This window comes from Rhinatrema bivittatum, chromosome 9, assembly GCF_901001135.1.
Source record: "Rhinatrema bivittatum chromosome 9, aRhiBiv1.1, whole genome shotgun sequence".
Taxonomy (NCBI): domain Eukaryota; kingdom Metazoa; phylum Chordata; class Amphibia; order Gymnophiona; family Rhinatrematidae; genus Rhinatrema; species Rhinatrema bivittatum.
The window spans coordinates 178,297,152-178,313,891 of NC_042623.1; the positions used below are offsets into that span (position 1 = coordinate 178,297,152).

The 16,740-nt window shown below is 47.5% G+C and overlaps 1 protein-coding gene across 1 annotated transcript in view; it reads left to right on the forward strand.

Annotated features, from left to right (window-relative positions):
* Positions 1 to 16,740, forward strand: part of CHRD (chordin) — a gene marked incomplete in the record, with an annotated part of 121,201 nt that overhangs the window by 60,613 nt on the left and 43,848 nt on the right. Inside the window, 2 exon segments of the mRNA XM_029616866.1 lie at positions 1,760 to 1,916; positions 4,399 to 4,640. Of these exon segments, the coding sequence (XP_029472726.1) occupies positions 1,760 to 1,916; positions 4,399 to 4,640 (399 nt within the window).

Consider the following 16,740-nt stretch of genomic DNA (forward strand, 5'->3'; position numbering starts at 1 on the left):
CACGGGCCCTTTAAAAGACACAGTGATATGCGCGGCGCTGAACGGCGGCATCTCTCCACGGGCCACGCGGAGAGGCCCACCGCAGAACACAGGAGCTTGTCGCAGTATCTGGAGCACCGGGCTTGGCCCGAGGATGGAGCCAGAGGCCTACTGCCACAAGGGACGTGGAGCCAGGTGCTGGATTCGGCAGTCGAGGGTAAGAGGGCCTGGCCGCAGGCCTACCGCGGTCGGCACATGCAACAGAGTTTCCCTTTGGACATGAGTTTGCAGATCTCTGAATATAAACTAAGGGGCAATGCAATAAATATACGCAGAAAGCGGGTGCTGAACAGTCAGCGCCCACTTTCTTAACGCGCAACAGCCATGCAATAAATTAAATTAGGGGGCTCGCATTAGTAAGGAAGCGCTAGGGTTGCTTGTGCGCCCCTAGCACCTCCTTGCTAATGCGAACCCGATCGACGTCAGGTTTCCTAACCGGCGGACTGCCAAAAGTCCGCCGGTTAGGAAACCTGACGTCGAGTTTATCGGCATTGGTTTTCCTAAACGTCGCACAGCCGGGGTTCAGGAAACGGACGTTTGTCAGTGGGTTTTTTAAAATTCTTTATTTAAGTTTGTTTTTCCTCCTAATTAATATTGCAATGATATTCAATAGGAGGCAGTACAGAAAAGCAGTTTTTCTGCTTTTCTGTATTGGTTTAAGGAGTGCTCCAGGCCGGATTTAATCACTGAGCACTGAATGTGCGTCCTAGATGCACATTTTTTTTTTTTTTTTTTTGCATCTGGAGTGAATGCTAATAACCTCAGGCACATGCATTTGCATGTGATTAGCGCTATTACACTCACTCCGCGTGGGACGCGCCGCATTGAATAGGCGCTAATCCCCTTATTGCATTAGGGGATTCATTAGCACCTGTTCAACCCACGTCCAGCTGCTGATTATACAGTGCGCTCGGCTGAGTGCACTGCATTGCATCGGCGCCTAAGTAGCTTTTTGGCTGCTCTGTTCAGCAGATGAAGGAAGCTCGGTGTCATATTTCTTCCAATAGACAAATTAATTCATGGTGTAAGAGAACCGACCTCCAGCGAGTCCTGCGGTGCTCAGCTTGGCTCTCCAGCAAGTGCAGAGCAGCTGCACTCTGGGCTCTGAGAGGTAGAAACTATTAACCCCCGTGAATGAGAGCTTGCAGGCTAGAGAGCCACCTTTACAAAAGCCTTGAAGCTCTGCACAGGTTTCCACAGCTCTGCTGGGAGTGTGAAAATACCCCCCATCCTACTGTCATCTTCTATGTTATTGTGTTACTGTGTAATTATCTTTCAGTTATGAATCAGAGAATTAGTGTAATTGGTATCTATAATCATTAGTAATATCTTATCAGAAAGCACAAGAAAACTTTGGTGGGTTGGTATAAAAGAAGCTGCCTGAACCTCAGAGCTGGAAAGCAAGAAAATCAGTGAGAATAGTAAGATATGTGCCTGGAGGCAAAACATGCACTGGATCAGCCTCCGAGGGTTGGCCTGGGTGAGGTGGCAGACGGATAGGAAGTGAGAGATAAGGAAAAGAAGGTGGCACGAGGGAATGGCTTAAAGGGGAAATGCAGAGAGGGTAAAAGGGACAGTGAGCTTGGTTCCTCTCCAGCCCCAGCAGTCACCTGCATGTCACTGCGTCGCAGCCTGAGCCTTCTCAGAGCTGTTGGAGGTTGTGCACAGGAAGCTCTGGACATACGGGGAGACTTTAATCTCTGCCTTGTCTGCTGCTTAGGCTGCAGGGATGTGGGAGCTGATGACTGCCCGGGATGTCCACATGCTGCTCCAGAGTGAGCTCTTCCTCAGTGTGGCCACCAAGGATTTTGAACAAGAAGAGCTGCGAGGTCAGATCGTGTCTTTACTCTACAGTGGGCTTCAGGCCCGCTTTCGAGGTAGGTCCCAGTTACAGAGTTGGTTTAAATTAAAAGGAGACTCAACATTCATGGAGTTGAGCCTTCCTCTGATTGTCTGACGGCTTTCTATAGGGTGAGCCAGGGGAAGATTAAAAAACATCCTGAGCATCTCTAGTCAGTTCTGCAAAAATGAGAAAATATTCTTCCAAGATGTATTTTTAACCCTCACAACTGCTCCTTTTAGTTTATTCTCACTAAGCTCATTTTATTGTAGTCTCCCTTTTAAGATTTGAATACGACTGCAGTTTTACTTTCTGTAGATCTGCCTTCCAGAGATTAAGTTAAATTGCATTATGATCACTATTGTCTTTACCATGGAACCATGTCCTGCATTGCAATGCTGCATGAAGTGGTTATTTATGGCATCTAGGAACTTTACCTCTAGCAAGTCCTGAAATGATGTTATTTGTATTGTAAATCAATTAGGCCTTTTTTGTGTTAAGTGATCAATAAATTCAGTAAATGAAATGAAACAAAATGTGACATTTACTCAATACTTGGATAACCAAAATATCCAATAATTATTGTGTTACCAGTTTTATTAGCCTGTTTAATCTCAGTTAGCATTTTAATCTCTGTTTCCTCATTCTGTCCAGGCAGGTGGTTGTATACCCCCACTATTGGAATTTGTCTCCATAAGGAATCCAGAGTGCAGTTTTTTCACTGCAGAACTTTTATCCTGCTTGAGTCCATGCCATTCTTAACATATAGAGCCTCCTCTCCACCAGTTTGATCTGTCCTGCCTTGTTAGAATAATTTGTACTCGAGTACAGTGTTCCATCACAGTTTTTTAGGAGTAATTGGATGGTGGTGCTATTCTCCTCCTGAGTAGCGGCGTTTACAGGGACTTCTGGTACATGTCAGATCCAATGCCTAGATTACGAATATTACACTCCTTGTTTGACCTCAAAATCTGTTAACTGTTTGGATGGTTGTCTTTAATAGTTATGATCATGTATTGTTTAGTTGTCCACAGTTTGGCTTTTGCAGAGAATCCTGGCAGGCTGATGTCATTGCAGGGGTATATATACCATCATATCAGGTTTGCTCTGTCTCCATCTGCTGGTAGAGGTGCATAACCCACTGGTGTGGATTAACTTGCCTTCATAAAAGAAAATGAAATTATCAAGTAAGAAATAATTTATACTTTTACCTGATTATCTTAAGGAACTGAACTAACTGGCTAAATCAGATTGGTCCAATTGATGTTCTCTCTCAATGGTGGGGGAAGGGAGACTGAAGAAGCCAAATAGGTTTCTCTGTCAGTGAGGAAGGGGGTGATGCAGGCAGGTAAGATTCTCTGTCAGTGAGGGAGGGGGGGTGCAGGCAGGTAAGATTCTCTGTTAGTGAGGGAGGGGGTGATGCGGGCAGGTAAGATTCTCTGTCAGTGAGGGAGGGGGATGCGGTCAGATGAGATTCTCTGTCAGTGAGGGAGGGGGGATGCGGGCAGGTAAGATTCTCTGTCAGCGAGGGAGGGGGGATGCGGGTAGGTAAGATTCTCTGTCAGTGAGGGAGGGGGATGCGGGCAGATGAGATTCTCTGTCAGTAAGTGAGGGAGGGGGATGCGGGCAGGTAAGATTCTCTGTCAGTGAGGGAGGGGGTGATGCGGGCAGGTAAGATTCTCTGTCAGTGAGGGAGGGGTGATACGGGCAGGTAAGATTCTCTGTCAGTGAGGGAGGGGTGATGCGGGCAGGTGAGATTCTCTGTCAGTGAGGGGGGTGATGCGGGCAGGTAAGATTCTCTGTCAGTGAGGGGGGGTGATGCGGGCAGGTAACATTCTCTGTCAGTGAGGGAGGGGGGATGGAGGCAGGTAAGATTCTCTTGTCAGTGAGGGAGGGGGGATGGAGGCAGGTAAGATTCTCTTGTCAGTGAGGGAGGGGTGATGCGGGCAGGTGAGATTCTCTTGTCAGTGAGGAAGGGGTGATGCGGGCAGGTGAGATTCTCTTGTCAGTGAGGGAGGGGTGATGCGGGCAGGTGAGATTCTCTGTCAGTGAGGGAGGGGGGATGCGGGCAGGTGAGATTCTCTGTCAGTGAGGGAGGGGGGGTGCGGGCAGGTAAGATTCTCTGTCAGTGAGGGAGGAGGTGATGCAGGCAGGTAAGATTCTCTGTCAGTGAGGGAGGGGGGATGCGGGCAGGTGAGTTTCTCTGTCAGTGAGGGAGGGGGGATGCGGGCAGGTGAGATTCTCTGTCAGTGAGGGAGGGGGTGATGCAGGCAGGTGAGATTCTCTGTCAGTGAGGGAGGGGGGATGCAGGCAGGTGAGATTCTCTGTCAGTGAGGGAGGGGGTGATGGTTTCAGAATTGTCTTTCTTTTGCTGCCTCTGCCTCAGACTTCTATGTTGTTGAGATGTGGCTGTTACTGGGCCAGGACCCACTCAAGATTTTTTTTTCTAGCATCTCTGTATTTTCTCTTCTCATCTAATTCTCTCCCCTCCTTTTTCTTTTTTCTCTTGGGCTTTTAAGATATCCCTGTCCTCCTGGCCGGCCAGTTTGTGTCTCCCCCAATTCGGACAAGTTCTGCAGGGCACGCCTGGGTCTCCCTTGATGAGCACTGCCACCTGCACTATGAAATAGTGGTTGGAGGGCTGGGGAAATCTGAGGATGGCACGCTGCTCGCCCACCTCCATGGATTCGCTGAGATTGGAGAGGTTGCTGGGAGCAGTCGGGAGCACAAGAGACTTCTGAAGGGTTTCTATGGCTCAGAGGTAAGGACAGTCTCTCTAAGAAAAGAACTTAAATGGATGAATGATTGGCACACAGAGCAGAGGAAAGGTGTTCCCCACGCACACGCACACAGTGCCCTGAGGCAGAGCTGGTACAGGAGCTCCCCTCCCACCTGCACACACGTAGACTGCTCTGCCACAGTGCGTGCACAGCTCAGATAGCAGCAGTACAAGTTAGCCTCCTCCCCTCCCCCCACTTTACACGCCACACATGTTCCTAGCATAGGGATAGACGGATCCAGTACCACTGGGTTATGCACCTCTACCAGCAGATGGAGACAGAGCAAACTGACGTCACAGTTTATATAGTCCTGCAGTGACATCAGCCCGCCGGTATTCATCTCCAGCGTATGGTGAATGTGCATCTCCCTACTGGGGATTGCTTCAGATTTTAGAAGAAGAAATAAAAAAAATAATTAAAAAAACCCAACAAAAAAAGAAGAGTTGATTGCCCCACTCTCCTGCGGTGGTAGCGAATGGTCCCTCCCCATTTGAGAATTCCTGAGGAGATTTCCGTGGTCTCCCAGATGTGTGCCCTGGTCCGATAGCTGATTTTACAGCTTAAAGGCAGCAGCTGCAGGAAGCCGAGCACGATGGTGACGGCAGATGCCTTCTCCTCCTGCAGCCATAGACTGTCTCTATACTCAGCCGGGAAGGGCTCAGCTCAGGTAAGTTTAAAAAAAAAAAGATACCTTATAGAGAGAGTGAAGGAGGGTTATTCAGGGATTCCCCTTCCCTGGTCTCCGAGCTCGGTGCGCCATTCTGACGTTCATCCCGCCCTGAGGGAGGTTCAGGGACAGGGGCAGCCTGGCGGGTTCAGCAGCCTCTTTTCACTAGGCCCTGCTCTGAGGCTTTTCCACTGTGCACCGAATGGTAGGCCACGACAGTGCTTTTGCCTAAGCATTCAGCTGCCCTCTTATACGATGTTGGTCCAGCGGTGCATCTTGCTGTGCATCCAGGTTGTGCGTCCAGATTTTAGATGCTTAGTTGAGAGTCAGATTGGGTGCCCAGGTTAAAACGGATGCGCGCTTATCCTGTGAGCACAAATTGGGCGTACATTTGTGTGAGTTTAAGTTGAGATACCTAGCCTTACGGCGCCTAATCTTAGGACACTTAGTTCTTGGACGCCTATAAAAATTATATTTATATATAATGGCACCTATAGCTAAGAAGCCTAAGCACGTTGCCCTGTGCGTTAGGGATGTGCAGACAAAAAGTTTATGTTCATAAGTCCATAAGTCGAAAGGGGGGGTCAATTTCGGCCAATATGGACATATGTAGAATTCCATAAGTTGAGGCTATGTCCATACGTGCACCAGTTCCCTAAATAAAAATTTAAACCCCTCACCCTCCTTAATCCCCCCCCCAAGACTTACCAAAACTCCCTGGTGGTCCAGCGGGGAGTCAGGACGCCATTTCTGTATTCCTTTGCGAGGAGCACGTGACGTCCGCGTCACTCCAACGTGACGCCGACGTCACGTGCTCCACGCAAAGGAGTACAGAAATGGCGTCCTGACTCCCCGCTAGACTACCAGGGAGTTTTGGTATGTCTTGGGGGGGGGGATTAAGGAGGGTGAGGGGTTTAAATTTTTATTTAGGATCAACAATCGCGATTTCCAACGTATTCAACATAGCTATGTTGAATAAGTTGGAAATCCGATCGTTTTCGCCTCATCACTTTTTTAAGTTAAAAAAAAAAAAGTTGCGTTTTACATATGCGGTCAAAACAAATGCACACCCCTGCTGTGCGTCGCCTGACATAGTTGGGCATCTCAGCCTGGTGTGCCCTCTAACTTATGTCAGCGCTTTTTAGAGGGTCAGAGAGAATGATCTACCTCTGATTCTGGTAAGCCTGGTTCTTCCCAGCTAGATGAGACCTTGGAACCCCCTTGACTGGTTCCTCAGCAGGGGACGCCACCTCAGTGTGCACCGCACAAGTGCCTTCTGCTTTTGGCATGGATTCTTCTGCCTTTTCTTGGTAGAATTATTTTAGAGATTGCAATCTTTTCTTCAGGCACAATCCTCAGCCTCTTCCAGTCCTGTCAGGAGGGAGGGAAATAAATAATAGCTAGGAGGACTGGCTATCCTTTTTTAATTCTTAGTCCTAGAAAGCAGACAGAATAGCTCTCTTTCAGGTTTCAGTTTCAAATCTGCCCCTTTCTAACAGACAAGGCACAATCGTTTGCAAATATAAATCCCTATTGCATTAAGCACAAGTAAATAACAAAATAACATTGCACTTAGTTTCAGCAAGGCTCTGGCTCATGAAGATCCCAGCTCCAAACAATCTCCCTCACTTGCTGTCCCACATACATAAGCTCTCATGTGGTCTCCCACACATATACACAAGCCACATGCTCTCCGGCACGCACATACGCATGCAAATTCTCACTCTCACAAGCTCTGCCATACACACACAAGCTCTTATTCACAAGCTGTCCCATACAGACACACATACACAAGCTCTTACTCTCATGCTCTCACACACACACAGCTCTCACATGCTCTCTCTCACTCACACAAGCTCTCACATGCTGTCCCCCCCACACACACACACACACACAAGCTCTCACCTGTGGTTCTCCCGTACACATAAACTCTTACATGCTCTCCCACACATGCACAAGCTCTCAAATGCTATCCCATACACATACACATATACGAGCTCTCACTCACATGCTGTCCAACACACATACAAGCCCTCACATGCTATCCCACACATACACGCAAGCTCACATGCTCTCCTACAGACATATAAGCTCTCACTCTCACATGTTCTCCCATACACACACAAGTTCTCACATGCTGTTCCCACCCACACATACACAGGCTCTCACAAGCTTTCCCGCACCCATCATACACACAAGCTCTCACATGCTCTCCCACATACTCCTCATGGACTCTCCAGATGATCTTTCTTCACGTAGGACTCAAGATGGCCCACAGCCTTCTGGGATCTTCAGCTGCCAGCAGGTAGCACTTCGCTGACATCCCTGCGACCTCCTGCTATCTTCATCCATTGGTGGGATAGGCTCCCCTGGCAGCCCTGCGGCCTCCTGAAATCTTCACCTGCCATCTGGTTAGGATCTGCCAGGGGGCCCTGCAGCCTGCTCTGATCTTTTGCTGCAGGGCCACCTGGCAGATCCTAACCTGCTCTGATCTTCCATAATGGAGGAAGGCTACCAGTGCTTATTGGCCGGCGCCCTGGGTGAATGCCCGGTTGGCCTGCCCCTTAACCCAGCTGTGTCCTCTGTGGAACCTTAATTTGGTCTTTCGAACTTTAAGGTGAATTTTAAAAGCCCAGTGTGCCCCTAAATAAGGGGATGCATGACTGTAGTTTAAAAAGTGCCCATATACGCACATAAATGCCATGGTGAGCACATCTACAAAGTTTTCAAAAATGGGCAGTGTGTGTGCATTTCAGGGCCTGCCAAGAGTTGTGCACGTAAATACTTGTGTGCCCCAACTTACCTCAAGGTCCTCTGCTGCATAAGTTTACTTCTGCTTTAGATGATGTGGAAGTTATAAAATAAAAGGATCCAGCCATTTCTGAGGGGTTTAAAGACTCTGGAGTAACTGGGGGGGTGTAGGCTATCAAACCATGGGGAGGTTGCAGGATCTAGCTGATAACTGGGTGACCTGGTGGACAAACTGGTAAACTGGGAATGGCATGGTCGTGCGCTCCTTCTAAAATGCCCTGATTTAAGCATATTTGCATATCCATGTGCACACCCACATCATATTTTGTGCCCATGTTACGCAGCCAGGTTAATTTCTAATTTGCACGCATACACGCACACAAGTTATAAAATAGCCGCATCCCTGGGTACAGGCCAACCATCATGCGCAAATGTGTTCCCGCACACCAGTTTGAAAGTTACCGTCCTTGTGTAAAGCACCCTTTCAGCCCTTGAGGAGGTCTTCTTGGAAGGAATTCACTTTAGACTATCTTTTTGTTAACTATATGTTCAGCAAGATGGATGTTACAATCGTGGACCCTTGGGCCGGTTGGGACAGTGGATGGTACGCTATGGAAGACTACAGCAAGCGTCCCAGCCGGGAGGTGGCTCGGAAGAGACTCAGAGGAGGCTTCACCACTGGAAGTCCGAGGTCCACCCAGAAGGAGCCCGTAGGGACCCAGACCTCTTGGACTTAGGTGGAGTCCTATGCGACCAAGGACCCAGGCAGCAGCTGAAGAGATGGACGAGGACTGGACCCAGGTAGATGAAGAGTCTTCACCCTCAGAAGCCCGCGGCTCCCCCGGGAGGTGCCCGTGAGAACCTGAGCTGCTGGGACTTATGAGAATCCTCTGGACCAGCGAGTACCGGATACCTGAGGTGAGGAAGAAGCCGCAGTTGAAGTCCAGGAGCGAAGCCGGGTCCGAGATCCACACCAAAGCCAGGGACAAAGCAGAGGACAGAGTCGTGGAGGGAACCGGGTCGGAAGCCAAAGGTCAGAAGTCAATACCAAGCCCGGAACAGAAGCCAAAGACGAAGTCATGGAACGGAGCCAGGTCAGAAGCCAGAAGTCAGACGTCGATACCACAACCAATGGGCAGAAGCAAGAGACAGGTCAGGAAGCAAGCCGGGTCGAAGACAAAAGCAATCCAAGGATACAGCAGCAACTAGCACTCAGACAAGCTGAAGAACCTCGTTGCAAAGCAAGGAAGGAACCAGGATGCAGGGCTTAAATAAGCCAGAGCATCTGACATCATCCAGGGGCAGTCCTGAGGTTTCCCGCGCTGGCCCCTTTAAATCTCCAGCCCCTGCGCGCGTGTGCCTTGGGGGCGGGGCCAGCTGCGGCGAAATGCCGGCGTCTCCCTCAAGGAGGGAGAGCCACGGCAGAGGCCCGAACAGGCCTAATCGGATCCGCGGCGGCCCGGGCCGGCCTCGAGGTAAGTGGGAGACCCGGGGCACGACCTGGGGCCACAACAATGGATTTCTGAATAGCAACCATTGTTGTGTAGAGATCCGTTTCTTCAGTTCATGGATACAGGGGTTTCTCTCCACACAGTTTCTTCTTTCTTGCCCAAGGTGGTCTCCATTTTTCATTTAAGCCAGTAAGTGGACCTACCTGGTTTTGGGAACTCTGAGTCATCGAATCCTCTGACACAGGAACTGCATTTGTTGGATACTCATTGGATCCTCTTATGCTAAAGGTTACCAGCACTTTTTATTAAACAGTCATCTGTTTGTGCTTTTTGATGGGTGAAATAAGTGGGAGGAAAGTGTCAAAGGCAGCCATCTCCCAATGGTTAAACAAGGCGATTGCTTCAGTTTGTATAGGCAAGGATTGCCAGTTCCTATTGGACTTTAGGCTTAGTTTACTAGGACGCAGGCTGTGCCCTGGGATGAATGTCAATTGGTGTCACCACAGGAGATCTTTCGAGTGGCAACTTGGTCCTTGTTGCATACTCTTACCAGGCATTACAGGTTGGGTGTTCAAGCTCTGGACTCAGCGAGCTTTGGTGAAAGTGTGTCTTTCTTGTTCCCACCCAGTTTGATCTGGGATGAAGAGGACAGGAAAGCTGGTTCTTACCTGCTAATTTTCACAGATCAGTCCAGAGTCCCTCCCTGGCTGTCATCCTCCTGCTCGTTTGATAGCTGGGGGACGTTTTGCATTATACCATTACTTGAATTTCGTTCATACTGAGTGACTGCATGTGGCACAATGGCTTAAGTACCAAGGTAGTGAAGCTTTGTTTTCTGTCTCTGCCTGTTGGCTGGGGGGGAAAAAAACACTCACCTGGATTTAAGAACTGAAAATTAGCAGGTAAGAACCAATTTTCTTTTACATTCTGGAACTGCAGGTATTTTCCTGTCCCCCATGGTTCACAATCTAAGGGGCTTATCCACTAAGCTGCATTAGACCATTTACTGCATGAAAAATGCTGTTTTTCACGTGGTATATGGCCTAATCCAGAAGTAATGCAATGTATTTTAAATATATCGCATTCTTTGAGCCTTGGCACTTGGTGTATTTAAATGAACTCATTAGCAGCTTGCCAAAAACATCACAAGCCGCATTATTTGATTTGAAGTTAATTACAACTCAAGAGCTGTAACTAACTTTCCGTGGGAGCTCTGAGACATTAACGTATATTCTGAAACTCCCGTGGCCAAGTTTTAAAGGGGCCTATGGCCCATAGTAATAAGACCCCCCTCCAAAAAATAGTACTCAAAAACAGGGGTATGTCTTATCCCACCCCCGCTGTCTCTGGAGGTGGCAGTAGTTTAAAAAATATTTTGAGGAAAATGTAAGTGTGGTGCAAGTCTTGAGCCCAACCTCCATCCCCTCTCCTTCATCAAAAGGATCTGGCCCTCAGAGGCTGGGATACTCATCCCCCCTCTGGACCCCACCCCAACTCCCAAACATTTCCTTGGTGATGCAGTGGAGGCGCGAGCGACCCCTAGACTCCAGGCCTGCCAAGCATTTGCCTCTATCATGTGATGAAAGGGAGAGATTGGTGATTAGGGTGGGGACGTTTGCCACTCTTAAAATTTTCTCAAAATTAAAAAAAAATGCAATCCTCTCCAAGGTATTTTTTGCTGCAGTATTTAACCAGATAAAGTGTATGCCCATAGGGGTAAATTTTCAAAGGTACGCGCGGGCATCCATGTGCGCGCGCTACCCGGTACGCTCACATGGACGCCCGATTTTATAACATGTGCGCGCATGTTATAAAATTGGGGGTCGGCGCACGCAAGGGGGTGCACAATTGTGCATCTTGTGCGCAGCGACGCCCGCAGCCTTCCCCCATTCCCTTCCCCCTAATCTAACTTTCCCACCCCTTCCCCTAACCCTCTCGCCCCCTCGCCCTATCCTAACCCCCCTCCAATTCCTTTAACTTGCCTTTTGTGCCTCTCTGGGCAGGCACAAGTTGCGTGCACCGGCAGCCTGCCGGAGGCCTCTGGCCCTGCCCCGCCCCTTTTTTGAAGCCCCGGGACTTAGACTCATCTCCTTCGCATACGCGTAGTGACACAATCAAGCTTCTTCCCTACCCCCCCTACATAACTTCCTCCCTTTTCCCCTCTCCACCCCAACCTCTAAATCTAGCCTAGGTAGCCCCAATTTTTTTGGTTTTGTACTTACTGCTCCTCCGGTGTGCGCTCCCCCAAGATAGGAGCTAATGGCCGCTGTCCTGGCCAGCCCTCACCCCAGCCCGCCCCTTTTAGTTGGCCTGGCATATCAGGGGTTACACGCGTGGCCGGGCCTTTTAGAAAATGTGTGCGGTGCGCGTAACCCCCCAGTATTTATTTATTATTTTTTATATACAGACATTCGATCTGAGATATCACATCAGTTTACTGTAGGTATTCCCCTATCCCCAGAGGGCTTACAATCTAACGGGCCGATACAGTAAAGTCTGCGGGAGAGCGGGCGAACGCGTGATTCAGTATTTAAATTAGGTCCGGCGGTAGATCCGGGTAAAAGGAGGCGCTAGGGACACTAGCGCGTCCCTAGCGCCTCCTTTTTGACAGGAGCAGTGGCTCTCAGCGGGTTTGACAGCCGACGCTCAATTTTGCCGGCGTCGGTTCTCGAGCCCGTTGATAGCCACGGGCTCGGAAACCGGACGCCGGCAAAATTGAGCGTCCGGTTTTCGGCCCGACAGCCGCGGGCCAAATTCAAAAATTTTTTTTTTACTTTTTTTACTCTTCAGGACCTCCGACTTAATATCCCGGTGCTGGAAGAAATTAGCACCGACCTTTGGGTCGGCGCTAATTTCTGAAAGTAAAATGTGCGGCTTGGCTGCACATTTTACTTTCTGTATCCCGCGCGCATACCTAATAGGGCCCTCAACATGCATTTGCATGTTGAGGGTGCTATTAGGTGCCGCGGGTTGGACGCGCGTTTTCCTCCCCTTACTGAATAAGGGGTAAGGGAAAATACGCATCCAAGAGCAGGCTAACAGTGCACTCCGTCGGAGCGCACTGTACTGTATCGGCCTGCAAGTTTTGTACCTGAAGCAATGGAGGGTAAAGTGACTTGCCCAAGGTCACAAGGAGTGACAGCAGGACTCGAATCCTGCTCTAGCCACTAGGCTATTCCTCTTTCCTATTTGCGCACGTGCGGGCCTTTTAAAATCAGGGCTAGAGTTTCGACCTTAAAACGATGTATTGCTAATATGGAAGATGACACTAACTTGGTAGAAACTGATGTCAGTACTTTCAAGGAAGGTCTCGAGCAATGTGTGTCTAAACTGGAGGATTTAGAAAATAGATCATGCGGCAAGAACTTAAAGTTTGTAGTTCTTCCTGAAATGCTGTGGGAGTTCTTGGAGCCTTGGCCCCTCCATAAAGATGTACAGGAGGCGGTTTTCCTGACGGGAACCTTCTTAAATTTTACACATAGTATGGTTGTCCTGCAAGCAATGCACAAAGATTTGCAGCCATCCTCTGAAGACAAGTAAATTCTTATTTTCCAGGACTATTCTGTTGAGTTAGCTGCACGGTGCTGAGAATATTTCCCCATCTGCTGTCAACAATTTGAGCAGAAGATTCAGTTTATGCTTCAAAATATAGCAAAGCTAAAAATGTTGCATGTGGCAGAGAACCTTGCTTACACTTCACCATCTGAAGAACAAACACTCCTTCACAAATTGAATACCCACCCAACACTTAACTGTGTTAGTCCTCGGTTCAGCAGGAGGAGTGGAAGCTCGTATGGCACCTCCACAGCTTGGCCACTAGGTGTCACCCAGTCCCTAGATGATAACCAGCTGGAGGGAACACCATTTTGCAGCTCCTCCTCTAGAGGCAGCAGAGCGGGTGGCCCGTGTTTATAACAATGGGCTAGGGCTAGCTCAGGCATGGCATTTGAGTTGGAGTTTTGAGTAGAGAGGAGCTCTTTTTTTGAGTGGTTTCTTTTTAGTGATGCCTACAGCCCTCACGCAGGATATTTCTGAGAAATATTCCTTCCTGTGCACTCCCTGCCAGGTTGGATCTCCTCCAGTTTGAGGAAAAGACTTTCTTAGAAATCTTGCATAAACCTCTTTATTAGTGACAAGAAAACAAACAAAAGCAGCTCTGCTATTCTTCGCAGTTCAACAACACCAATGTAATTTCACAACTTAGAGTTTATCAGTATTCTCTTTCTCTCCCCTGGGCCTGTCTAGTTATACACCTTCCCAGACCAGGATTGCCTGCTGTCATAGCCTTAAGATGGATCGGGCCAGATGTCTGGATCTGCCCTTTAAGGTGTTTGGGGGTTTTCTCCTGTATACTCCTTCACGGATAGGTAGAGCAGACCTTAGGTTCATCTCTTGGAATATAGCAGGCTTGGGCTCTCTGGTTACACAAAACAAAATACTTGAACATCTGCTGAAGCACAAAGCTGGTATTGCTATGCTTCAAGAAATGCACTGAAATGATTTGGAACATGTGGATTGGAACGACTTATTTTTTGTTTTAGAAAGGTTTGACTTTATTTATTTATGATTTACTGGTATTTGTATGAACATAGTGAAATTATTGTATGCTAATCCCTCTTTCTCCTTGTTTATTCTGTTACCTTTGGAACCCTTGCTGAAGACCATTCAAGCTAACAATGGATTTGTAGGGGTTCAATTAAGAGACTGTGGGGGCCACTGTAAGAAGACCCACGGTGAAATCGGCGCTATTTTTCAGCACGTATTCTTTTTAGTGCGCACAGCAAAAGCAGGCACCTCCGTTGGATGTAATAAGGAGATGGCAGGCAAATGAGATACATGCAGAAAATCTGCACAAAACAAATATCTGCGCAGATATGAACGTGACAACACGCGCTGAAGGCCCTATGAAATAAACCATGCATAAACCCGCATTAATGTGGTGACCCATGATTGATTCTCAATTGAAAACCTTCCCCTTTCAGAAGATAGTAGTGAGTTAGTGGTCTAGGAGTGGGACTGAAGGTGGGTAGAGCAATGTCTAACCCTTTCATGATCAGTCACTGACTGCGTGGGAACTATAATGGTGGATGCTGGTGAGCGGGGAAAATGCAGCAGAGATTTGGAAGGGGCTACAAAAGCAGTCAGCATTTCTGACATGTACCTGTTCCTTCTCTGACCTCTCTTCTGACTTCTGCTGCTTCATTTTTCGACCTCCAGACAGGCGCTTAAACTTAACTCGTGGCCTGACGCAGGAGCGAAAAAAACCCGCACTAATGCCAGCGCGGTTGTCTGCATTGTTCATGAATAGTTAATGGCCTCTTTTGCATGGCATTAGCATGGACTTGCACTAAACCAGCCGCGGCTTTTTGAGCGGGTTTGTGCACGCATTTTTTTCCGCACTAACCGCGTTATTACATACATGCATACGGTTAGCGTAGAAAAATGCCAAGTGTACAAACCCATGGCAGGTCTGCTGCGGCATATTACATCGGCCGCTGTGAGTTTAAAATAGTGGCTTTTGCAGACAATCTCCTTTTTCATCTTACTAACCTGTTCAATCTTTGATGACCACATTTTCCTGATTTGTTCTTTTTCTGGGTTTAAACTAAACTTGGGAAAGTCGGAAGCCTTGACATCCTCCGCTCACATTAAAACTTTATGGGGCACAACATTTCCCCTTAGATGGGTACAGGACTCATTTAAATATTTGGGAATTATACTTCCTATGGACCACAAGACTCTATATGATCTGAATATCCTTCTATGGAATCATCTTTCTTTAACAATGACTAGGAGGATTCATCTCTTTAAAATGGTTTTGTGGCCTTGGTGGCTGAATGTGGCTACAAATAAAGCTATAAATGTGGTGTTTGCTGTGTTGTCAGGAATCTCTATCTGCCAGATGCTTGGTACCTGGAAGAAAGGGGGCCTAGGTATTCCAAATCTGTAGCCTGTGCACTAAGACATTTACAAGTTTGGTTATTTGAATTATCGTATTACATCCCATTTGCCTTTGAAAAATGGTCATTCTCTCCACTACAGCTTTGATTTCTCCTTCATGCTTGTCCCTCGGCTTTCCCGGTCCTTCTCAAATGCGTTGATAGTACCCATTAAAAAGACATGGTTTTATCTATGTACAAAGCTAGGCATAACTCTACAGAATCGTTTTTACCCATCCAGGAGAATTCTGAATGTACACTTGGCATGCACTTGTTCGCTATTTGGGCCTCTAAGAGGGTTCAGCATTTTGTCCCTGTGGTCAATGAAAGGGGAGAAGTTTCATCATTTCAAGACTTAGCAGCCCAGTTTGATTTGGATCCAAAGCCGATGTATGCTTATCTGCAGCTTTGGCATTATTTATGGTCCTCAACTAAGATTAATTTAACGGAAGACTTTAGGGTGAAAACAGACGTTTTTTTCCAAATTGAGTAGGATAAAGAAGGTATTTATAAATTATATAAATTTCTCTCTTCCCTAGCTATTAAAATTAACTGTATGGTCCTGTTAATCTGGAGGTCTGTCTGCCATTTGTTTAACTTGACAAATGCACATTTTTGTGCTTATTATAAACATATCCCAGAATTAGTAGGGGGCATTAACCTCCAAGAAATACAGTACAAGTTTATTAGGAGGGTTTATATGGCTCCCGTACAAGCCTTTAAAGCTACTTTTGCTGGTTCTGATCTGTGTCCCAAATGTGCCACTTCCCAGGGCACCTTGGGGCAACCATTTTGGTCAAGTCTCCTTATCCAGGGTTTTTGGGATCAGATTAAAAATTACTTGACACTTATTCTTGGTGAACCGTTAATCTTTACATCGGAAGGGATCCTGAATGATGACCATGTTACTTTCAAAGCCATGCGAGGGGGACTTATTTGTTTTTAATTAGACAGACTTGCCTGTTGGGGAAGAAAGCTAATCCTTATTGCCTGGTGGGATCCTGCTCCATCTACCAATTGGTGATGGAGAAATTTGTTCCACGTCCGGATGCAGATGAGGAACCTGGAAATGGTAGTCTTTTAAAAGTAAAAGATATATGGGACAGATACTTTCAATCACTTTCTCCTAGGGCAAGAAGCACAGTTCCCAATTACCTATGATGTTGCTATTTCAGTTATTGTTATTTATTTAAGTTTTTATTTAAGTTTGTTTTTTTTTGCATATTGCATATTGCATATTGCATATTGCATATTTTTGCATATTGCATATTGC